This window comes from Ambystoma mexicanum, chromosome 3q (assembly GCF_040938575.1).
Source record: "Ambystoma mexicanum isolate Mex_15411 chromosome 3q, UKY_AmexF1_1, whole genome shotgun sequence".
Lineage (NCBI taxonomy): Eukaryota > Metazoa > Chordata > Amphibia > Caudata > Ambystomatidae > Ambystoma > Ambystoma mexicanum.
Genome location: NC_090926.1, coordinates 1,010,868,284 through 1,010,893,485, shown reverse-complemented (window position 1 = coordinate 1,010,893,485; position 25,202 = coordinate 1,010,868,284). Strand labels below are relative to the sequence as shown.

Sequence of the window (25,202 nt, the reverse complement as noted above, 5' to 3'; positions counted from 1 at the left end):
CAGTACATCCACGGACTTGCAGGCTGCACGTGGGGCGGTACACAACAATCGTTGCAGCCAGTCAAAATGGCAGCATGTTCTGAAGCGCGCCATTTCAGCGTACCCCAGAGGATGTATTTCACTCTGCGGGTGGATTGGTCTCCCTTGTGCACGCAGCACGTCACATGGTGCACCTCCTACTCAACCTCATTGGGGCAAGTGCACCACACGGACGCAGGCTATGCCCAGAACAGACACAGCGCAGGGAGAATTTAGCTGTACATGCCGATCCAGACAGCCATACCAGTGCAGGAACATGCCTCGCCAGCATGTGAAGAACGCTTTTTTTTTACAAATTCCTCACGCTCATAAAATCGCCACAAATGGGGAACATACTAAAGGGAATCATTCAGGACATGATCCCGCCTATGCTCCCTCAGCCGTCAGCTCTGGTGCAGCCACCAGCTCCAAGTACTGCAGTGGCCTTGTCGCAGCCAACGGAGGCCCTGGCCCATGCTCAGCCTAGCAGCATGGCCCAGTCTCTGCCTTCTGCGATCTCCTTGCCTACGGCTCCCAAAGTATGCTGCCGCAGACACTAAAGACCTGGAGGACGCCTCCTCCTCTGCAGCTCCTTTCAATGACCAATTCACCGGAATGGTGGAGTACCTGGGAATCCCTCAGCCACAAAAGGATTAGCCAGAGGCAGGGTTCCTAGCGGTGGTATTGACCATCTGCTCATCTACCAGATGGGGTATTCTGCTACAAAAGGATGTGGAGGCCCTGGCGAAGAAGGGCTAGACAAAACCCCATTCCACGCAGCTAACCAACAAGCGGCTGGATGGAAAATGCAGGCATTTAGAGGGTGATTCTCTCCTCCTGTCTGTGCACCCACAGCTGCACTTGTCGGTCATTGCAGCAGCGGAAATGTACGCCAAACCTCAGACATCTACTTCGGCTCTCTTAGGCAAGGAGGGAAAGGTCCTGGAGGCCTATGGAAAAAAGGTGTACTCCAACGCCACTCTTCACCTGCGGCAAGCCAAAGCAGACTTCATGCTAACTGCCGCAAATCAGACCCTATGGGGGGAGACTGCCAAATTCCTCCCGGACCTACCGGTTCACAGACAGACCGGTCTCACAGAAGCCAAAATGGTGGCACAAGACTTAATGGAGTCATCTATGGCTCATATCGATGTAGCCGGCAGGGCAATCTGTGTGGATACAGGCATGAGGCGGACAGAGTGGCTTAAGGCCACCAGGTCTAATTCAGACCTGCAAGACCGTATCCTCGAGCTCTCATTTGGAGGAGGGGACTTGTTCCACTGATGAAGAGTTGGACAAGAAAAAGAACAGCTACCAGACAGCCAAATCACTGGCTATACTTGCAAAACCGTATTCTAAGAGCTTTGGACTGGGCCAGTTGCAGTGTGACAGAGGTCGTACCTTTGGCGTTTTTAGGGGCTTCTAAGATCGCTGTAATATACAGCCTTGGTGGTACCCCAGCCAACACTGGCGCAAACAGCAGAAAACGACACCCAAGGGCTTCTTCTAGGAACCGGCTTTGGAGGAAAAGAAGCAATGACTGGGTCATCAAGATCCACAGATCTCCGGTGGGAGGCAGGCTTGCTCTTCGCTTTCAGACCTGGTGGACACGGTCCGCGGACCCGTGGATACTCTCAGTGGTATTCCAGGGCTTCCACCTTCCCATTCCACAAATTCTCACCCTTTCTCACCCCCACAGATCTAGGCGCCATCTCTTATTGCGGTGATCCACTCTGGTAGTGAGCGAGGAAGTCCTCCCTCCCCCCCAACCCCTCACAGAGATGCTTGGGGTTTTACTCTCATATCTTTGCAATACAAAAGAACCAGGCTGGCCTGCGGGTCATCCTGGATCTGTCCTTAAAGCTTTACCTACCCCTCCAAAGGTTTAAGATGGTGACGCCAGCACTGATAGCGGAGTCTCTGTGTGGGGGGGAGGAAGGGCGACTGGACGTGCTCCCTGGATCTGAAGCATGTTTACCTACACATCCCAATTTTGCAGCCCCATTACTCCTTCCAACGGTTTCGGGTCATGGGCTCACACTTCCAATACTAGATTCTTCCGTTTTGTTTCAGTTCAGCCCTGAGGATGTTTACAAGACTCATGAATGCGGTGGCGGCAATACACGGGTCAGAGGACCACTATGTATACCCATACCTCGACAACTGGTTGGTTTGCTCGGAATCGCCAGCGAAAGTCGAGAATACAGCAGTCGGGCTAATGCATCCGCTTTATGAACTGGGGTTCTCCATCACCCTCGCAGCTCCAGCCTACACAGTCCTTGACCTTCTTGGGTCTCAAATGGGATATGGAAGCAGAGATGATTATTCTCCAGCGTGGACACGGTTGCTGCGATAAAAGCAGCAACAGGCGATTTCATCAGCAGGGCGTTGACTTTGGCATGGTGATACCAGCCCAGCACTTTCTAGGGATTGTGGCAGCATGCCTCCTGGCAGTGCCTCATAACAGGCTCAAAATGAGGAGGCTGCAGTTACATTTTTCAGCCCCATGGAGCCAGGAAAGTGGTTTTCAATTTTTCTTTTTAGAGAACACTTTTGTGGGTTGCGCTTCTGGTAAAGACAGTATAAATCACACCGACAAAATTATTCCTTATGTGATATTTATTCTCTGCATTAATATCATGCAACTTCCATTTTCATTCATTGATTCACATATTGATATTTATTTCCTCTCAACGCATGTTTCCCCATGTTTTGTACACGTGGTTCTTCAGGAGAGATACTAAATTTAGATTCTTTAATGAACAGTGATCTCTCTAATTTCTTCCTTTTTCATTTTTATGTTTCATTTATTTTTATGATATAATTCTCAAGTTCTTCTCGGTACGATTGCCAATAGACCGCCAGGATCCACGCTCTCAAGCAGTATTAGCCACCATACCAATGCATCTACACCAGGTCCTACTATGGTGGGGTGGAGGATGGACACCAATCTCGTGACTAGCAAACCATTCAGGCAGCCCAGGCTGGCATGCAGCATTACGACAGATTCCTCCTTCGAGGGATGGGCAGCCACTCTGGGCAACCACAGTGTGCATGGCCAACGGTTGAGAGAGGGCCTGAGCAAGCACATCAATTGGCTAGAAATGATGGCTATTGGCTAGCTCTAAAAACCTTTCCTTCTGGTATCAACAGCACCACAGTCTGCATTCAAATGGACAGCTTCTACCTGCATGTACTACCTCGACTAACAGGGGATCACCAGTTGACCGCCACTGTGCAGGCTCACCATCGATGTATGGGAATGGGCCTTGGCGAACAACATATGGCTTTCGGCGATCCACCTTCAGGCGGGTTCATCCTAGGGGCGGACAGGCTCAGCAGACTGGGGTTTGACAACTACGAGTGGCTGCTGAATGAGGGGGTCCTGAAGGAGATCTTCAGCAAGTGGGAGCAACCCCAGATAGACCTATTTACCACCATGCACAACAGGTGTTAGACCTATTTACCACCATGCACAACAGGTGTGCCCACCATGCACAACTGTGTGAAAATAACTGGGTGAATTTGTGTGACATTAAGCTGGTTTTTAGCAGCTTAACGTAATAGTATTTAGTAACTTCTAATGTAGTTATCCCTCTTCCACGAACGAATAACGTATGGTCCTGTAGTTTTGAACTACAAGCCCCAAGATTCCTTGTCGTGCACCCGTTCTACTAAAGCAGGGCGCGACACAGGCTATAACTGGCCCAGTCAGCGCTAAGCGCGGACGCGAAGCCTGTTTTAGCCTGTTTCTGCCTGGGTCACCTGTCAGCAGCAGATGCTGCCAGTTGCAATTTCTGCCCAGTAGGATTGTCTTTCAAGTGAATAATTTTCTTGACAGTGGTGAGACTTCTGTGTGTAATGAATTGGTTTAGCTAGAATGCTACTGACCTGAAGGAATTAGATAATTCCTGCAAATGTATCACTCTTAGAACATAAAACAAAATCAGTGATTTGAATATTAAGCCCACACTGGGATCCCTTTACCAGCGACTGAGGGAACTACTGTGAGCTGTAAAGCAGCAACAGTGAACGCAAGATCAGCAGGGGCTCTTGCCACTGAAATTGCTGAATATCATGATCTGGATTTACTATTGATTACAGAACTTGGTTTAGAGTCTTCTCCAAGCTCATTTCATGAGCTGGTTCCAGACGATTATTTGATCAAATACATTAATAGGGCTTCTAAAAAAAAAGGGGGGGGGTATTGCAGTCATTCTTAAGGCCACACTATTTATTTCACATGTACCTGCTCTCAAATGGGGGTGATGATGCGCAAGTTGGGAAAATGATTTTTTAGATTTCCCCTAAACTCGCTATTCATATAATTTTGGCTTATAGATCACCAGGCCCTTGTGAAAATGTTCTGGAGAACCTTGTTGCTTTCCTCATCAGTGAGGGCAGTAAACAGAAGGAAATGCTCTTGATGGGCGACTGAAATATCTGTCTAGACGACCAGACTCTAAAGAATTATGTGATCTTTTGAACATTCATAGCCTACATTCTACAAATGGTCATTGTTTGGATGTTATTAAAGCAAGAGGTGAATATGCTTTTATGAAGGATATCATGCCAGTTTATTGGTCTGACCATTTTGTGAAGTTCTTCTCACTGAGCCTGCTAAAGGGGGTTAAGGCTAACACGAAGGATGGACTGGCTATATACTCTCGGAAAGCCAAGGATTTGGGTAACATTTTTTGCAATGAAATTAATGGGTCTCTTACCTCTATCAATTCTCTGCTTTTGTGCAATAACTTTTCTGGAGTTGGAGTGTCAACCTGGTGCACTATTTGCAATAAAATTGCTTCTTTAAAACCTAAAACCAAGCTTCTCAGCCTTGGTTTTCACAGAACCTACTCTGCCTGCGTAAACTACTTAGCAGGACTAATCAGATTTGGCAGCAGAAGCCAACTTCGGAGAATAAAATGATAGCCAAGAGGGCATTATCGAATTTCAAATTGGCTATTTTCCAAGCCAAAAAGATTTTCTAGGTAAAAAACTTAAAACTGCCATTAATCGGCCAAGGAAATTGTTTTCCATCATATTTAAATTTTGTAATCCAAGCTGCAAAGCAGCATCGTTTGACTTTTCTGTGGTGCAGGCCAATCTTTTCAACTCTTTTTTTTGTTAAGATTGATCGTATAAAGGCCGATATTGAGACAGGTGGTCATTAGAAGTCCACCCACACCTTTAGATAATCAATCAGTGGTTAGTCCGACTGATTTACAGAGCCAGATGTTGATGCCTATTTTTGATTTTCATCTGGTTGTTGAAAATGATATATATCAACTTATGATGACCCTTAAGCCCACTCTTGATTCTTTATCTTCTCTGCCGGCTTATGCAGCAAAGAGATTGGCGCTTTATTTGACTCCATTTCTGACTACTTTTTTTAAAAAGTCTTTAACAAGTGGGACCTTTCTGGAGAGGTTAAAGCTCTCGACTGTCTCTCCTTTATTGAAAAAGCCAACATTGGATTCATAGACTCTCAAATTGCAGGGCTACCTTGGCTGGCTAAAATTCTAGAAAATGTAGTCACCAGCCAGCTGCAGGAAACCGTTGAACATGAATCACTATTGGACAAGTTCCAATCAGGGTTCAGACCAAAACACAGAACTGAGACTGCTCTCCTGGTCGTAAAGGATGATTTGCTAAGGGCCACGGACAAAGGTTAACTTTCCCTTCTGGTGATGATGGATTTGTCAGTGGCCTATGACACAGTGAACTATCACATCCTTTTGGAACTATTGCAGGAAGAGTTTCCGATTTGGCATTACACTGGTTTAGGTATTTGCTAACTGACCATCAACAGTGGGTGAGATTGGAGGAGTGCCTGTCGGATGCCATTAAGTTGAAATGTGGAGTTCGGCAGGAATCATCCCTATCCCCACTGTTATTTAATCTGTATATTCTGCCTCTTTTGGAAATCCTGAGACGTTATGGGTTGAATTTCCACTATTATGTGGATGATACCCAGATTTTCATCGCAAAGTTGTTAATATTGGGGAAGCATTCGGCAGACTGGGAGAGTGCTTGGATGAATTAAGTGGATGGATGTCAAACCATTTACAACTTAATGCAGCCAAGACCTAAGCATCTGCTGACTTATAGCTAAGAAATTGCCTAACCCTATGCTCTAGGTAAAAGTTTAAAATTTGTATCCAGGATAAAGAATCTAGGTTGTGTATGGCAAGAGGATCTTGGTAGTGAAGCTCAGGTGGGAGCAAAGATCCAGGCGGTGCATTTCGCTCTGATACCCCTACGCCAAGCACTCTCCTACATTCCCATAGAAGATCACGCGTCTATGTTTGGTGCATTAATCAGCACCCACTTGGACTATTGTAATAGTCAATTGTTTGGTGTTCCATCCAAACAACTCCAAGGACTTCAAAAAGCACAGAATGCGGCCATCAGGATGATATTCAAGCAGAGCAGAACTGCTTGTGTCCCCTTTTTGCAGTGAGTTACACTGGCTTTCGACTGAAGATTGTATAAGGTTAAAGTAGCCTGTATCATCTTTAAGTGTGTAAATGATCTTGCTCCTCTGTATCTGAGAGCGCTGATTCAGCCATATCTACCCGTGAGACAATTGCACTCTAGTGATTGTCATCTCTTGGTTACTCAGTATACAAATCACAGGGCTACTGATGATTTTCTGTTTTTGGCCGAAAGTCATGGAACTCCTTGTCATTAGAAATAAGGACCCTGAGTTCACTTCTTCAGTTTCGTCGAGCTTTGAAGACCTTTTTGTTCAGATAGAGTAGGGTTACACCTATGGGTTCCTGTATGGATTTAGCTGTGTTCTATGCCAATTGCTGTTGGCATCTGCGCCGCTATACGGTTTGGTCTGTTTTGTGCACGTTATAAATACTAAAATACAAATACAAAATACAAATACAGGAGGTGTCAGAAGTTTGCGTCCTGGATGGGACATGGCAGATGATCACTGGAGGATGCCTTGCAGCTTCAGTGGGATGGCATGTGGGCATTTGCATTTCCGCCAACTCTGCGCTAATCCACAAAGTCATCTGCAAGGTCAAAGAGGCACATCAACTACGCCTCATTTTGATAGCACCACAGTGGCCCGCCAGACCATGGTTCTCAGAACTCTTGCGACTGTCGAATCAACCATCAGTTCCCCTGCTATTATCCCAGCAATGGTTGGGGGGTGTTAGTGCACACTTCCCCAGAGAAATTAGCCATAGCAGCCTGGTTCCTCAGCACATAACCATCAACACCTCCATTTGTCGCAGGAAACCTAGAGATCATCCAAAGGACAAGAAGCATTTCCATTAGGAATCAATACTGAAGCAAATGGCAATGCCTCTGGGCCAAGGAAAAGGGCGTAGACCCTTTGGAGTGAGCCCTTGATCACGTGCTGTGCTTTTCCACACATATGGTACTGTCGGGGTGCAGGTTGACACATGCCGCACCTACCTTGCGGCCATAGGTTCATATTCCGGCGATAGCGTTTTCTCCACCTCAAACTCTGTGGTCAAAAGACATCTGTTAAGTTATGTTACAGAGACTTGTAAAGTGCACGGTCACCCGAAGGTGGTATGTCGCTGGAGACGGAGGAAGGCGAGCAGCCCGCCCTTTTAACACCAGTAAGTCTTCTAAAACAAGCGAGTCTCCACAGCCTTTCTGAACACCAGATGATTTGACAGATTTTTTAATGAAAATGGAAGGTCATTCCATAATTGGTCCGCGGCAACCGAGAAGGCCCGACCTCCAATACGAGAGGGGCAGAAAGATGGAATGCACACCAGGCCAGCCGAAGCTGATCATAGTGTCCGAATGGGAAGATAACAGAAACATTTAACCTGTAAATATTTTGCGCCAAGATCATGCAAAGCACGATGGATCAGGCAGAGCGCATTAAACTTAATGCGCTGAGCCACGGGCAACCAATGCAGAGACCGCGGGACTGGCGAGATAGAAGCCCAATAAAGGATCCCATGGCCGCACGCATGGCCAAATTATGCAATTGCTGCAGCCGCTGGATGATGTCCTTAGGCTGGGCCAAGTATAAAGCATTGCAATAGTCCATGGCAGCGACCACCGGCGGCCTGAGATTCAAGGGTAGTAAAGGGAGCACCTTTCTCAGTATCTTGAGATGAGTGACCGGCTTGGCAAACCACTGATACTTGTGCATCCATTGAAAGGGTAGCAGAGATGACCACTCCTAAATTCTTCACTTTAACAACCGGGGCATGAAGAGGACCCAGGGAGGAAGACCAAAAAGAGGAACCCCAAAGTGAAGGATCAGGGGGAGAGCCCATCACCAGCACCTCCGACTTGTCTGCATTTAACTTGAGCCAAATGTGGTTCATCCAGTCCCTCAAGGCGGACAGGCACTGATGCAGGCACGACATCTCAGCCCGCTCAACATCTAAATGAATCAGGTTCTGAGTGTCATCGGCATATGAATAGCACCTTAAACCGCAGGAGCGGATGAGACGCACAAGTGGCCAAATATAGATATTAAAAAGAATAGGAGACAAGGTGGAGCCCTACGACACCCCAGAACCCAGAGAACAAAATTGCGAGAAAAAAAAGGGGGAGTGAAAGTATTTGAGATCTGTCCCCCAGAAAGGAAGCAAACCAGGCTAGCACTTGACTAGAGATTTCAGCCTGAGCTAAGCGGGCCAGCAGGGTAGGGTGGTCCATGGTATCAAAAGCCACTGAAAGATCGAGTAAAATCAATCTGCCCACGATCACTGCATAATTCGCTCTGCTGGGCTCTTCCACCAGCCTGCCACAAGTTGAACGTAGCATTGGTACTGCTCTCCCCACCGCACCCGACCGCTTTCCTTTGTGTGTTCTTTTCCCAGCGCCACCACAGCTGTCCTATGGCCAGCTGTCTCCTTTGCAGTGCTCCAATATGCCTCACGGCTCTGGTCTGCTGCTACCCGCAGTCCTCACAGAAGCTTCTCTGCCTTCACAGCGAGGCAGAATGTGGTGGCGCCAGCAGCAGAGCCCTGGGTGGCGGCTTTCGTTTTGGGGGCGTCCGCCATGCACCAGCAACTCACCCACAGCAAATACAACACACAGGTCTAGTCTCCACTCCTCGCCAATGTTGTGGCTTGACAGATGGACACAATCACTGGTGTCTTTGTGATCATCTATAAATCTCTTTATGGGCATGTAACACCGGCACCACCACCCAGACCAGTTTACACTCAGTTGCTAGAATCTAACTACTCTCCTGGAAACCAAGCACACAAACCACCGCCAACATTCCACAACAGACCCTTTGGTGACATCACGGAACTGGCAGGTAGGTGCCCACTAAATAGTAGAATACAGTGTATAAGTATGAAGGGACAACAATCATGGTAAGCTATAGCTACTAAAGTTGCAGTTTGTGACGCACTGTTATTTCGCTTGTAGTTGGGTACACATCTTTGTTGGGAAAATCTTACAATCCCAACTGCCAATATTACTGATTACACTTCCCCTTTAGGTCTTCCACCTTTGTGTGGGTGAGGTGAAATGTGCACTGCTACTTCACATGTTCCTTCAGAGTGAGTAAAATAATTCTTGCACTGAACTGCATTTGCGGAACCTCCTTCTGTGAATTTGAGTGAGGAAAGTGTGTGTGACACATTTTTTTACTGCCTTTGTGTGGATAATTCTTGCTCTGCACTGCCCACATTCTTCCTTAGTCTGTGTATCCGAGGGAAGAGTACACTGCCACAGCCTGTGTACCTGTTCTGTGTGTGAAGGAAACTGGCCCTGTTTCAACCTTTGGTGCTCCTCTTCCAAATGTGAATCTCAAATACTCTGGTGCTACCCATCTGGTATCTTCACTGTGGATGAAAGAATCCTTTGCTTGTGCTCCCTGAGCTTAACTGCTGTGCGGTGGAATCATGATATTTTCATGATTTATTTTTTCCTTATGTGAAGGCTTCCACTGCTGCTAATCGGCCGTATCTGCTCATATACATGTGCAAAGCTCCATGTTATAACTTTTTTTCACACAGACCGTTCCAGAAGATGAAAGTGCTGTGCACGGTTGATTTTCTAATGTGGACAACGATTGTGAAGCCTCCAGCTCATTTCAGGCAAGACCACATGGTAGTGAGTGGTTATGGTTAACTGCGCTTCACAAGAATGGGTTATGTGGAGCTGCTTTGTACCACCAACCGTAGTGTTAATCATTAGTATGCCATCATGACCTTAAATCGGCTCCAGCTAAGGAACCTCCTAGGTAGGACAAGAAGCTCAAGAGGTCCAAAGTCCTTGCTCTCCTCCTCCAGGCCTTCCAATTCAGACTCCAGAGGAAGGTTCTAGTAGTCCGACACCCACTGCAGAGCCATAGATAAAGAACCTATCCTCTAATTGATTAGGTAAGTACTCTTGCCCGTTATGACTTCCCTGTCCCTACTAAGGTAAGTAAATTGTTACTCTGTTTCACAGCTATTTGGCTTTTGCAGTCAGGATTGGATTACTATCTAAAGTGAGCACACTAAATGGGTGTTTCAGTCTAATCCTGTCAAATAGAAATCCAGATGTGTTTTCTGTTTTGGTCAGGGTAAACAGAGTTTCTTGTAGTTTACAATGTTCCGTGATGTTTTTGGGATTTATACTGCACTCACTTTGCTGCCATTTGCATGGTCTCCAGGTGCTCGGTGGATTTGAAAGAGGGGGGAGGTTGGTGAGTTTAGTAGGGAGAAAGTGGAAAATGAAAGATGGCTTTGTGGTTAACTTGTGTGCAGACCGGAAGGACCCTTAATGCAGGTCATAGTCTGTGTTTTGTGTCCAGAGCACAGAGGCCTTTCTCTCTGAAGGAGCCATGTGCACATGGCCTTTGGTGAAATGGCCAGGGAGTGGGATGCAAGTTGGTTGTAGAGTTGGAGTGTTCTGATGTTCAGTCTTTTGGGAGGGGTTTTCTATTGCCATGTGATATGTTATGATATTGTATTTATAACGTGCCTATACACAAGTGTTTCAAGGCGCGACGAGGCAGGGGAGGGAAATACAGTGGAAAGACAGACAAACGATCCTACTAGGCCAAGTGTCATTTAGATCGCGCAAGTGTAGGGGTAGGGAGAAGGGAAAAGTGCCTGGGGGAAGGGAGAGGGGGAAGTGCAGTACATGGGATAGAGGAATAAATACGATAGGTAAAAGCGGCCGGATGGTGGCAAGTGCAGGTAGAGCAGACAAGTGCTGTTGGGGGTCGGGGGGACTGAAGGGATACAGAAAAACAGTCCCTAAGTGCGGGGGGTTTCCAGAGAGGCAGGGCAGGAGTGCAAAGGGTGGGACCTGGCCCCAAGGTCAGAAGGGTGGCCAGGTAACCAGTGCAGATTTGACCAGGGGTTTCAACAGGGGAGAGAGGCAGAGAAAGCAGAAGCAAAGGAAGGTTTTGAGGTGATTCCGGAACCGGAGATGATTCTCCTCAAGTTTCAGGGATGCAGGAAGGCTGTTCCAGAGGGAGGCCTCTGCCGAAGAGAGAGATCGACCACCAACTTGTTACTTGGAGAAGCGACTGACCCTGAGGGAGTTGGAGGCAGATGAGTGGAGAGCCAGAGAAGGAAGGTATTTAGGAAGAGAGGGTTGAAGGTAATGTGGCCACAGGCCCCAGAAGGCCTTGTGGATAATGCAGAGGGTTTTGAACTTAATCCTTGCAGCCACTGGGAGCCAGTGCAGAGATTTCAGTCCTGGAGAGATACGATCCCTGGCCCTAAGGCCAAGGACAAGTCTCACAGTCCTGTTTTGGATAAGTTGCAGAGGGCGGAGAGTAGAGGCAGGCAGGTTTAGCTAGAGGCTGTTGCAATAGTCCAGCTTAGCGAGAACCAGGGCCCTGGAGACGGTGAGCTTCTGTGGGAAGGAGAGGAGAGGAAGAATACCTCTAAGGAGGTGCAGCTGGTAGTGTGACCTCTTAGAGACGTCGGAGATGTGAGGAGAGAAGGAGAGTGTGTAGTCGAAGATGACCCCAAGGACCCAATGTGAGAGTAGTTTAGGTGGTATTGACTGTACAATTGTATTGGTGATATTTCGTAGGCTAACACCCCTTTCATTGTCCTTTATTCTGTTTTACTGCCATGCTCTGAGTGTTTTCTCTCTTATTTGTAGGTTTTGCATGCAAAAGAGTGTCCGATTGGTGCCCGGGGTCACGCTGGACCTAATTGAGAAGTAAGTATGATTTATGAACACATTTCCGTTAACTGCTCGTCAGCCAACAAAGGAAAGAAGCATGGTGCACAGCGATAATAACGCTTCAGTGTCTTATGTAGCACTTTTGCCAGATTTCTCCCTATTATTTAAGAAGGCTGTGGCATTTAGGACATCAGTACAACAGCAAATGTAATACCTTTCCTAGAAGAGGATCCTGCAGTGTATCCAACATCCAGCTCACTGCTTTCTCTCTGCTAATTACCCTGGATGTCAGGCCTATTTTGGCTAATTCCATGCCCATGAGTTCTGCAGAGCCAGGTTTGTCCACGTACAGGCTGAATAAGCAAAATGATATACTGGCGCACACCTATAGTTAAATGTCAATAAAGAGAGAGAATCTCAAGAAATTTCAATAGAAAAACTTCGGGTACCGGGGAGGAATACAGGCCCTGGCACGAAACCTTTACAACATACAACAAAAACAGTGTCCACAACTTGAAACACTCACATCCCCTGCACACCAGTATTACAGAAAATACAGTCAATATTTCAGAAAGAATTCACAGATTTTAATGTTGCATATAAGTAAACAAAACAAAGATTGCAAAGTAAATAATTTGCAGGCATATCTTGTGCCTATACAGTGACACGTTTTCATAGAATCACAATACAATTCAGAAATAATTCCTTCAGTTCTACACTTCCGCAGGGCGTACCTCTGATCTGTACTTCTGCCCGGAAGTCCTTCAAGGAGGGCAACCTTCTCAACATTGCCACTCTTAACTCCCGCTCCGCTGTCAAACACTCCTCTGATATCTGCCACTTTCTTGAAGAACTTGACCTCGATGTCCTCGGTCTCACTGAGACATGGTTTACGGCCAGCTCTGTCACCAGCTTTGACACACACACTCCTACCTGATGGCTATAAGATCCTCTCCGCGCCCAGGTCCAACCGATCTGGTGGGGGCGTAGCCCTTATCTTCCCTGAGTGGGTTCCTGCCTCTGTCATTCCTATGCAGGCCTACTCCTCTTTTGAATGCCTCGTCTGCAGGCTCTCTCGCTCGCCTAGCCATTCTCTTACCGTGGCTACTATCTATCGGCCACCTGCTCAGGTTTCTTCCTTCCTCACTGAGTGGGTGGACCTCTCTTCCTCACTCCTGGCCTCAACCACTCAACTCCTCCTTCTTGGAGACTTCAACATCCACCTGGATACCTCCTGTCCCCCCTCCTGAACTCTTTCGCGACCTCTGCGACTCTCTCTCACTCATCATTCTCCCCTCTGGCCCGACTCATTCTGCAGGGCACACTCTCGAGGTTCTGATCTCTTCAGACCTTCTCCTCTCTGTCCCTCTCTCTACTCCTCTCTCCTGGAGTGACCACTTTCTCCAATCCTCCCATCTCACCCTCCCTACCCCGGAGGCCAAGCCACCTCCGTCACTGCCACCCACCTTCTCGGTCACCCGACCCATGAAGCGCGTGTCAGTTGAGGCTTTCGCCGCCACCTTCTCACCCCCTCCTGCCCCCCTGGATGACTCTCACCCTGACACAGCCCTCCCCACTCTTCTATATCTGATACTCTGGATATCCTTGCCCTTGTCATGAGAAACCGCCTGAAGCCCAAAGCCAAGTGTAACTCCTGGTATGACTCGGACCTTGTCACCCTAAAACGCAAGTGTTGGGTTACCGAGAGGAAATGGCGTGCTTCAAGTTCATCCTCTGACAAACTGGCCTGCTGTAAAGGCAATACCGACTCTCCATCCTCACCAAGAAGAGAGCTCATATCCAAGTCTGCGCCATCTAACAACTCGGCTGAACTCTTTAAAATCTGCAAGGAACTGGCCAATCCTGCCGCAGTCTCTACCTCTCCTGTCCCTTCCCAAGCCCTCTGCACGGCACTGGCTTCTCACTTCATTTAAAAAACTCAAGACATCCTGTCCTCACTCTCCTCCTCTCATCCCCGTCCCACTATTCTCTGCTCTTCCTCTGGCCCTTCTGCAGCCAACCCTCCTCCCTCCTTCTCTGCCTTTCCCCTTTTCTCTCCAGATGAGGTTCCTAGATAAGTCCGATCTATGAAAGTCTCGTCGAAACATGTTCACCCCTGTTCCTCCAAAACTATCAAGGATCACATCGACTCCCTGGCTCCTGCCCTGGCGGATTTCTGCAATCACTCCTTCGCCACTGGAGTCTTCCCTTCCTCCCTGAAGCACTCCCTTGTGCACGCCCTTCTTCTGACGACCCCTCCTGCCCGGCTAACTATCGCCCAATCTCCATAACTCCCTTCCTGGGCAAGCTCCTGGAGCAACTGGCCATCTCCCAGCTCAGTCTCCACACTAAATCTGTTGGTTGTCTTCATGACCATCAGTCTGGCTTCAGAGCTGCCAGAAGCACGGAAACTGCTCTCCTGAACATCTGTGATGACCTGCTCACCAACCTCGACTCTAAAACCCTTTCATTCTTATCTTGCTTGATCTCTCTTCTGCCTTTGACACTGTCAACCATGCCATCCTGCTCAACCGTCTCCGTGATAACCTGGGTATCACTGGTCAGGCTCTGAAGTGGCTGACTTCTTTCCTCTCCGACCGACCCTCCCAGGTCCAACTTGGGTCCTTCCTTTCCGACATCTTTTTCTCTACCTGTGTTGTCCCCCAGGGATCTAGCCTCTCTCCCTGGCTGTTGAACCAATACCTGAGACTCCTTTCCCACCGCATCGCCGCTCTCTGTCCCAACTTTCAGTGCTATGCGGATGATGCCCAGCTCATTTTCAGGCTACCCTCAGCCTCCTCCTCCTCCTCTCCTTCCCTTCCCTTCCCTCATCTCTGACTGTCTGTCTGCCATCCACGAATGGTGTGCCGTCAACGACCTCTGCCTTAATGCCAGTAAGACTGAGATTCTACTCATCGGCACACCCACTCCCTCCTTCCCTGCAGCTCTCTGGCTGGCCTCTCTTGACCCTCCTCCCACCTGCAAGGCTAAAATCCTCGGTCATCTTCGACTCGGCACTCTCCTTCTCCCCTCACATCTCTGACGTCTCTAAGAAGTCACACTACCAGCTGCACCTCCTTACAGGTATTCTTCCTTTCCTCTCCTTCCCCCAGCAGCTCACTGTCTCCAGAGCCCTGGTCCTCTCCAAGCTGGACTACTGTAACAGCCTCTATCTAAATCTGCCTGCACTCTCCGCCCTGTGCAACCTATCCAGAACAGGACTGCGAGACTTGTCCTTGGCCTCAAGCCCAGGGATCGTATCTCTCCAGTACTGAAATCTCTGCACTGGCTCCCAGTGGCTGCGAGGATTAAGTTCAAAACCCTCTGCATTGTACACAAGGCCTTCTGGGGCCGCAATACCTTCAACTCTCTCTTCCTAAATATCTTGCTTCTCGAGCTCTTCGCTCACCTGCCCCCAACTCCCTCAGGGTCAGTCCCTTCTCCAAGCAACAAATTGGTGGCAGATCACTCTCTTTGGCAGGGGCCTCTCCCTGAAACTCGAGGAGAACCATCTCCGGTTCCGGGAACACCTCAAAACCTTCCTCTTTGCTTCTGCTTTCTCTCCTTCCCTCCCTTGCTGAATTCCTGACTGAAATTACACTGGTTACCTGGCCACCCTTTCTGATCTCTGGCCCAGCCCCCGTCAACTGCCCACCTGCACTGCATCCCTGGCAACCCCTGCACTTGGGGACCGTTTTTTCTGTGTCCCTTCAGTCCCGCTTCCAGCACTGAAGTCTGCACTTCCTTGCACTTGCCACTAGCTGGCTGTTGTATGTGTCTTATTTATCTAATTATTCCACTTTCCCATGTACTGCATTTTCCCCTCTCCCTTTCCCCTGCGCACTTTTCCTTTCCCCCCTTCCCATGCACTTGCTCGATCTGAATGACACTTGGCCTAGTAGGATCGTTGTCTGTCCTCCCTTTGTCCCCCTCCCGCCCCCTCTTGCCTCGTCACGCCTTGAAACACTTGTGTATAGGCGCGTTATAAATGCCATATCATATAATATCATAAAACATCAAGCTCATTGCGTTTCGGGGTCCTAACTCCTTCTTCAGGAGCAACACTTCTGAAAATATACACAGACTAAAACAGTTTCAGTCCCAGTTTCTACCAATTTCCAACCTGCATATATATATTTTAGAGAACATGTGAAGCATCTCAGGAATACCGTCAGCACACTCGTGTATATTCCGATAGAGGTCATCATTGCCTTATATTCCTAAAAAGGTAGCAGGCGCTCCTCTCCAGAAAGAACATGACATGATGACCTGTTCTGAGAAGAGTTTGCAGCACACGCTTTTTGCCCACTGTACCTTTCACCTGTACCTTTTACAGATCATTACCTTATAATCCTCTCCAGTGCATGCAAGCATCTTACACATGCGGGCATGTTCCCTTGGGATTGTCGCTCCATAACCTCCTCCTTCATTGTATTGTCACCAGTGTTAACAAGCCCTGGTACAAGGCTACTTTACACCATTTAACGTGTGATAAGGGCGTACTAGCGTCGCCCTAATTTGATTCATACCTCAAATGTGATGCCATGCAACACCAATGTCAGGTGTACCTATATGTAAAAGCAAGCAGGTAAACCATTAGTCCCTTAAATATGACGTAGTTGCCTCAACGAATTTAGAATTGGAACAGCAGCAGAGGATGTTGTTTTCTGCTTTTGGAGATTGGAGACCACTACAACCCTAACTTTTACTGTAGTAGTTATTTGATTCAGGTTGACAAATTAAAAGGAAAGGACCTTGTTGACCAGGTAAATGAAAGGTCCTTGTGTTTGCATAGTGCAAGGATGTCGGAAATGGAGCTACCAAAATTAGTTTTTTAGCTAAATATATGGCAGATTGCCTGAATTGTGGCTGGTTATTTGTGCTGACCTCTATTTTATTTGTGCTGACCTCTATTTTATTAACTGTTGTGAACATTTTTATTCAAGAAAGTGATTGAGCTTCAGGAATTTTTATTAAACTTTTTTGAGGTTTCAATTTAATTGCAATACTTGTTTGTGGATTGTAGTAAGGTATTGGATTTTATGATTCGAATCATTGTTGAACTTTGTAAAATTATATTTTACATGCAGCCTCAACCTGATTTTTTTTTTTTTAATCCAACTGTTTATAGTAATAGCAGTTTTGTCTCACAGAATAAGTAAGATTTGTAACCTCATAGACCAATCGCGTAAAATGGCTAAGTCGCGTATTTCGGAAAATATATGGGAGGCACTAGTAAATGAGTTATAGCAAAAAAGCATAAATATGCGATATCAAGATCTTCGGGTTCCAAAATCGGTGTAAAGTTTAAATAAACCTAAACCCTATAAATTGAGTTGGAAGGCTCACATTGGTCTAGAACGGATGGTAAACACAATCTAAAATGTTACATTAATGGTTAAAAGTTTCTTAAAACGCCAACCACAACCCAACGTTGCAGCCAAAATGCTTTATTAAGTTGTGATATGAGAAGAAAAGTTAACTGGGACTTTTGTGCAAATGGTTTATGGTTTGGTGTAGACATTTGGGTCTCTTGCACCAGAGCCTTTATAGCAATACCGCACAAATCTTAATCTAAGGGCCATCTTTATAAGCACTTTCCTGTCATCATTTAGAGGCAAGGCTAAACTCAGGGCTATACTCAATAAGTCAGTGCGAAGGCTCATAAACCGTATACTATGGAGGTACATTCTAAATAAATAATTTCGTGTTACCATTTATATTCACAGAAATGTGTGTAACAGAACAAAGGATAATGAACTTGTTTCCAAATGTAAAAAGCTGATATTGTTACAAAAGCAAAGTAGGCTTTAGCAACAGTGCTTGGGACAGTATTATTTTGAGCACTCTAAGCAATAAGCCTCTTGCCAAGGTGGAGCCATGACAAATTCCAGATTCATTTGTGGATACATGCATCGAGGGTCTGCTCACATTCCACAGTCTAAGGATTTCACTGCGTCAGCCAATGGAAAATCCAGGCGTTCACTGACAGAATTTTTGTTGTTGTAGGACTTCATGATCCCTTTGCAGACTTGACCCATCATGAATGGAAAAAGAAGTCTTGATTATCTTTATGCGTATAACTCTGTAATTATGGCCAGAATAGTTGTGGTATTATGCAAATTACAAATGGCAAAGTAGACCTGCTTTAAAAAATGCGATTGAGTTAACCAACACAACATTTTTTGTTAGGAATTGGGAAAGTCTGCTAAGGCTTTATTGCTCTGGAGCAAAACTTGAAAACGTTGACACATTTTTCTACTTGGGTTTTACTATAGATGAACATATGGGCTGGTGAGAGTATATTGTTAAATCGAAAATGTTCCTTAAACTGTATTCAGTACTTTTTACACACTTTTTTCATTACAAATGTAGCAGGTGATTTCCCTCAGTCTTGAAAGTTCATAAGGCAAAGGGGCAATCGGCTGCAGTGCGCTCAAGTGTGGGGCATTCATCTCGGTAGAGTAGAAAATATATTTTACAAAACCCTCATCGGACTGCCAAAATCTGCAACAAATTAACATTTAAGATGGGAGCTAGGCATCTATGGGAGGGTAAGGCTTGTAGCCCTATACCCTTTACTGCCGAGTCTGGTTGTGGAGTATAATTGTTGCAGCATATTGCATAGAACTGATCTAAAGGTTATGCAGTGCTAAAGAACCATCCATTTCTTCAGAAGAATAGAATGTCATATTAACCTGCTATTGGCCTTGGGTTGATTATAATATCCTTAAATTTGCTGCTTAGCCTAAACTTCCTTTTCTATATCTAAACTGTAAAGGCATGTATGCCCTAGAAGAAGATTTTGATGGTGATCTATCACTTAACCAAAGGTTTGATTACATGTGTAACCTAAGGTAGCCTAGATTTCTTCTTTTACTCATGTTTTATGCCTATTAGCACATTTTACTCTGTGAACTCTTTCACAAACTGTTCAAAATAAACATTTTGTAGAATACTTTCATATTTTAATATTGGCTCACGCTAATGTGACATACCAATCTCATGCTCCCATGTATGCAATCCCACCCCCACAAATCTTCGCAAGGATCATGAGAGGTAGTCAAAAATCGAACGTTGTTTAAAAGAAGGCAGTTTCAACTAGCTGGGTCTCCAGCTTAACCCTGGACGTCACTGCAGCAGAGACGTCTTTATGGGTTGGCAAAAGGGGCACTTGCCCCGGCACCTACTTTGGAAGGGACCCACAAATGCAGCCTGATTAAAGGAAGTCAGTTCCCATTAGTCACCAAATTTAAATATCACACGTCAGGATTTTTTATGGTGTACTACTGTCGCTCTAAACCTGTTGCCTGCAGTTGTTGACAAGTACATTGTGCTCTGAATGTTTCATCCTGGAATGCTTTTACTCTTGCGTCCCGTCCCCTTTACTCCATACTGTATCAGCGTCCCTCGCGAGGTACAGGAGACAGAACCTTTTTCACCAGAAAAATGTTCTTCCCCTTTAAATTTGGAGGCACGCGAGGGAGCTGCCCTGGGAGCATGCACTTGCCTGACTCCGCCCACCGGTGCCACTCCCCAGTCCCCTTTTCCACATCGACGGGAACAGGCCGAATTCACCAGTGCTGTGTGTTGCCTTTCTTTAAAGTGTAAACATGCAATCGACTCTGGTTTCCTATGCAGGACAAAGCAGAAATAATATGTATATGTTGCTGACGTTTTGTTCTTGTATTTCAGCTACTTCTGGTTAAGATAAAATCGATGCTCTTTTAATCAGAGAAATTCTATAATAAGATTTCCTATAATGCTCAGATATAGCTTGCACATTTTTATAAATTTGTTTTACACGCTCAATAAAGGCAGTCACTTAATGCATATGTAGATTTTTACACTTAAAGTTGCACTAGGTTTTCCATGTTTTTACTATTTCGTTAAACTCAAAATGACAAAGCCTTTACAAATTCAAGGTTGCATAAAACCCTCAATATATTCTGACCTTCTGTAATCCGAGGGAAATAACTGCTTCAGTTCTGGGCCTATGTTTCAAATGTTACATGGTTCATTCCCTGCAATTGTCATAAGGGCTGAGAGAAAAGTGTATCTACACAGTGGCCATCATTTAAAGTACGGCTTCAAAAATTTAGGCAGTCCAAAAGTCACCTTCACCATGTTCACAGAATTCAGGTGCCCACAGATTTCTCAGTTCTTTGTAATGGATTCTTATCTAAATATGGCAACAAGCAAAATGCGCAGTTTGACCTTTTAATCATGGCGGCAAACAAGAGGCAAGAAACGTTAAAACTATACATTATTTAGGCTTCTTTTTTTGCTGTAAAGAACCCTGACAATTGATTACAATGAAAAAAAAACTCCGGACCAGGTTGTGTTACTTATTGGTGCTTCTTGAATATAATGTGTTGGTGCTTCCCAGTGATGTGGCTTGGTGTGCCGTATAATGCCAGATGCTAGGCTGTATGCAGTATCAAATATTCACCCTCACAGAACCTTCCCATAGAGCATTCATCACAAACAGCTTCCATTACAGCTTGATCTTACAAGATTGTCCTTTTAGGCAACAGCCATGGAGCTACAAACCCTCCTTAACAGTACAATCTGACACCCAAACAGTGTGTGAAGTTCGGAGTTCCAAAGTGTATGCCTGTCCACAGAGAATGTTTTTGCAGGCTACCAAAACTTGAAGGAGCTCCTACAGAGACTTCTTGTCAAGGAGCAGGAACAAAGATGTCTTGTGACAGTACTGTCCTGTGGCATTGGCTAAAAAAGGGTCTTGTTCTGGTCCCTACTGACTATATGCTGGCAGCATTGTCTAGTCAAAGATGTTACACATGGAACTGCTTATCCATGCCTTCACCATCAGGGTGCTAGTGATCCAGCACTGAGCAGATGGTTTTCCACAGTTCTTTGTGGGCAAGACTCGGCACAATTTAGCAAAGTACATGGGTGGGCGTTTGTCTTTTAGTGAGTAATGTAGGCGGCATTAATGTAGGTGTCCATTCACACTGCTCTTTTTCACAACAAATGTTACCATGTAGAGGGGATTTTCTAAGGGGAAGAAATCCCCACAACAACCATAGATTATTTCATAAATGTTCCTGAAATATCCACCTGACAAGGGTCAAACTAGAACACAATGTCAGACTAGAACCCTTTAGGGCTGCAGGTCTCCCATAACTCTGTACTCTAGGTCCGGGGTCTGTAACCTACGGCTCCCCAGATGTTTTAGACTACAAGTCCCATGATCCCTCTCCATGCATTCTGGTGGTTAACACGAATGGGAGTTGTGGTCGAAAACATATGGACAGTTAAAGGTTGAAATCCTCTGCTCTAGGCAAACAAGCTTCTTTTTGGCTCCCAACACAGTAAATCACAAAATGTGTTAGGCGCTAACAGTTATCTGAAGTAGCAAGTGTTTTCTTTTAGGCTTGCCTTACTATGACCTTTCAAAGTAGGTATAATTCTTTGTGGAAATACAAGCTTCTGACTAATAAAAATGTGGTGATGCAAACATATAATTCCCCGAGTTTAATAATGCATGAAACTGATTATGCCAATTAAATATTTTCCAGTGGACTGCAGTGAAGGATGGCAACCTTGTAATAAATGAATACACCAATTATGCCCAATCTTTGAGATCTGCCGCCCACCCTTGTAAACCTATGAGAGCGAGTTAGAAGTTCTACATCACTGTGCTGTGATTGAAAGCAGTAATCTGAGAAAATGGGTGGACTTTATTCGGGCAAGCCTGCTGGAGTCCCCTTCTGTCTGAGGCACTTGCTGTAGTATCACAAAGGACTTCAGTGTTTCCAGGCCTCCCCCTGTGGTGAGAAGCAACCTTTACCACCACCCTCTAAAGAAATCGCACATCCCTCAATGCTTTGACCTGTACATAGCAGGGCTAACCCCTACGGAAGGCCCTGCAAAAAGTTGGAATACATCACATCTTATCACACATTGTTCCCTTAAATAACTTTGTCAAATAGCACTTTTTGTTTGGAAAAACATGATCACTTTATTGGATTAATCCTAAGGGACGGTCCTAGCCCTGCTGAGGCCGCGAGTATTCCTGACCTAGAAATACTTTTCCCGGTGGCCGTGCAATTCCCGTGTTTACTTAGTTTATTTTAAAACCGGTGAGTATCCTCACTTCGCTGTCCGCTCTTGCAAGAATGGCCCACCCTGGAATCCGACTGCCAGTTCAGTTGCTCCCATATCCTTTCAGTGGAGCTAGCTAGATCACTGCATTCAGTTGTTGGAGTCCCAACTGTCCCTAGTGGTGTCAGTGCCTGGCTCATGCAGCCAGCGGGTATAGCTTGTAGCAGGACCACAGCGTACCTCCTTCTCTAGGACCACTCTCAGAACTCTGGCTGGGATTGAAAAAAGTTTTAGAAACATTGCCAGAAATATCAAGAGGAACTGTAGTTAATACATGCAACACATTTCTGTTCAAACCAAAATCATGCACCTGAGCTGGGAGGGTAGTGGCTGCTGGTGCCCGGGCTCCAAAGAGAATAAGCTCCTGCAGCCCGGGCAATTTTAAGTGCCTTCCCAGGGCCAGTTGGTTCCAGCTGGACCTTGGGGCAACACCCCTTTAGCCCCGCTCAGGAAGTGGGTGGTAAACTGGATCCAGGGTGCCAGAGGGGATTCCTGCTATGCCGGCTGCCCCTCTAGTGCCCCGCTGTGTGGGCTGGGACACCCGTTTACTTTGCTCCCAAAAAAACTAGGGTGGCTACAGAGTGTATCTAAGCAAGCACTTTAGGTTAAATGGGAAGGTTTGAACCTGTGTCCTCACCAGACGGCCATGTTATCTGTGGGTTAGGGTTAATGCCCTCTTTTCTGGTCATTGCACCGGTTTAGCTTTTCTCAAAGAGAACCCAGTGAAGCGCCTGTCTTCCTTCCACCATGATTGTGCCCCAGTCTGCTTGCTTCTGGGACATGCTCTTGGAGAATCTTGTGGTGTTGCCTACCTGCCTTTCTGCACTAAGCCTGCTTGTTCCATTCACTAAGTGCCTGGATGACGTTTCACAGGTTGATGGCTGAAGGCCAAGATTCTGAACAAAGCAACTACATCACATGAGCTACTGATATCTTCCATGGAATTTCTGTGTTGATCCATCAACTTCAGGAGCACCAAGAGACCCAGCCAGAGGACCTTCTCTCAACCGATAGCCTTAGAAGTTTGCTCTACAGCCCCTTGAGGACACAGTGCTAGGACAAAAATGAAATTCCCCCTGAGGAAGTAGCGCACAGCCAGATCTATGGTCTGGGAGTGCATACTGCTTAGTGGAACTGCAAGATAATAATTATATAATATTAATAATATGTTCAATCAAAAACTTGCCAGCAGCTCAGATAGCGACACTTGTGGGTTTGTCTCAGCGTCATGCCTCCACTTCATTAGCTCTGGCTTGATCCCTTGGATTAGACCCTCATGTGTTCTGATAGGAAAAACCTATGTACAAACATCACCGCATATGAACACATTAAGCCTGTTTGAGACCAGTGTTCGACTGTAATCTGTGAACGGTTAGGGCTAGATACTCCTGGCTTTCTTTTCATGATTCATTTTTGCTGTGTGCTATTTTTTGAACGTGACTGAAATAGAAATATCTTTAGTAAGTTAATACCTTTGACTGTACCTCTCAATCATAACCATTAGACTTTTTCTCAAATGGAATGTACTTTGTGACGTTTTGTGTTGTTGTTAGTATCTTGCTAGATTATGAATACAAGTGGATCTCCCGTTCCCCACCCTCCTTGCAAAGTCTGCACGTCTGCTCCCTCTACTGGGTCTGTGCTCGCTCCTCCCCAAACCCCACTTTTTAACTCTCGCTCGATCCTGCATGTCTCTGCCGCGTCTGTCTTTCCATCTCACATTCACTGTTCATCCTATTCCCATCCCATTCTCCATTCCATCACACTTTTGTAAAATGTAAAAGGTTAGCTGCATGAATGGACACAAATAAATAGATTTCCTGTGTTTTTATGTTACATTACCCGGACCGTATCCCTCCCTTTGGTTTTTAGAGGGCTACAGACTCTTTATTCATATATTTCAAGGCATAAAATAAGCAGTGTTGCATAGCAATTTGCTATGCAATTCTGTAGGTTTGCTAATCAAGTGAACACTTGTGTAGCAAAGGTAGCTATTTAAAGGTAGCTATTTAAGTTGCCATCTTCAATGAAAGCACAGCTGGCCCTGAATTCCTCTTGCCGTCGGTGCTCTCTTTACCCTGTTTTCTCTGTTCACTTCAAGTGCTAATGCAGGGAAAGTACAACAGTAATACTCTCCTCCACTCTTAAGTGTCAAAGGCATGTGTAGGAGTGCAAGGCAAGAATTATTTTTCAAATAATTGCAAACCAGAAGTAATTGGGATGATACTTTTATTAAGTTTTTTATATCCTGTCTGGCAATGACAAGTATGTGTGAACTCTATGCCTTTTAAAAAGACAGTCATGCAATGCCATTCCTAAAATGTAAGTTGTTAAATAATACATAATTACAGCATTGATACTGTAAAACCCTGCATCATTCCCATGCTTTACAGTAAAATGTAGGTTGGTGTATCTTAATTTCTTAGTGTCAACTATATTTCATTTTGTTGGGGAAAATGCATCATGTTGACTTTGACTAGTGAACATTTGAAAATGTACATTATCACATGATCAAATGCTTTTGATGGCAAACCTACTTCTGTAACCTGCAGGTGGCATACATCTTGCAACTGGTGCTCAATCCATGATCAAACCCATACTCGTTGACATTCTACATTATCACCCGGTTGCTTTATACCAGTTACCCAGAAAGTGAGACGACAACTACAATATTACACCTAGTTTGGCCAGTTCTCTGCCTGCTAAGCAATCCACTTTGCTTAGTCCCTTTCTTTCCACTTACATAATAAATACACAACGCAAACTAAATGCTTAGGCAAAGTAGTGATCAATAGTTCCGTCCAGTCTGTACATCTACAGATCTACTGCAATACAAAACACTTTAATTGGCCTCCAGAGCTTGCTCTGCTTTATGATTGTATTATATATTACCACCTGCAGGAGACAGCTGGCCAAACTGTTTTCAGAGCCTTGTTATCATATCTAATCCC

At 45.7% G+C, this 25,202-nt stretch overlaps 1 protein-coding gene across 4 annotated transcripts in view; it reads left to right on the top strand.

Moving 5' to 3' along the window:
* RPTOR (regulatory associated protein of MTOR complex 1) overlaps nucleotides 1-25,202 on the top strand; it is a 2,822,438-nt gene that overhangs the window by 1,240,276 nt on the left and 1,556,960 nt on the right. For all 4 annotated transcript variants that reach the window (XM_069655181.1, XM_069655184.1, XM_069655182.1 and 1 more), the window contains exon 7: nucleotides 12,097-12,156. In XM_069655181.1, coding sequence (XP_069511282.1) covers nucleotides 12,097-12,156 — 60 coding nt within the window. The remainder of the gene's footprint in view (nucleotides 1-12,096; nucleotides 12,157-25,202) is intronic.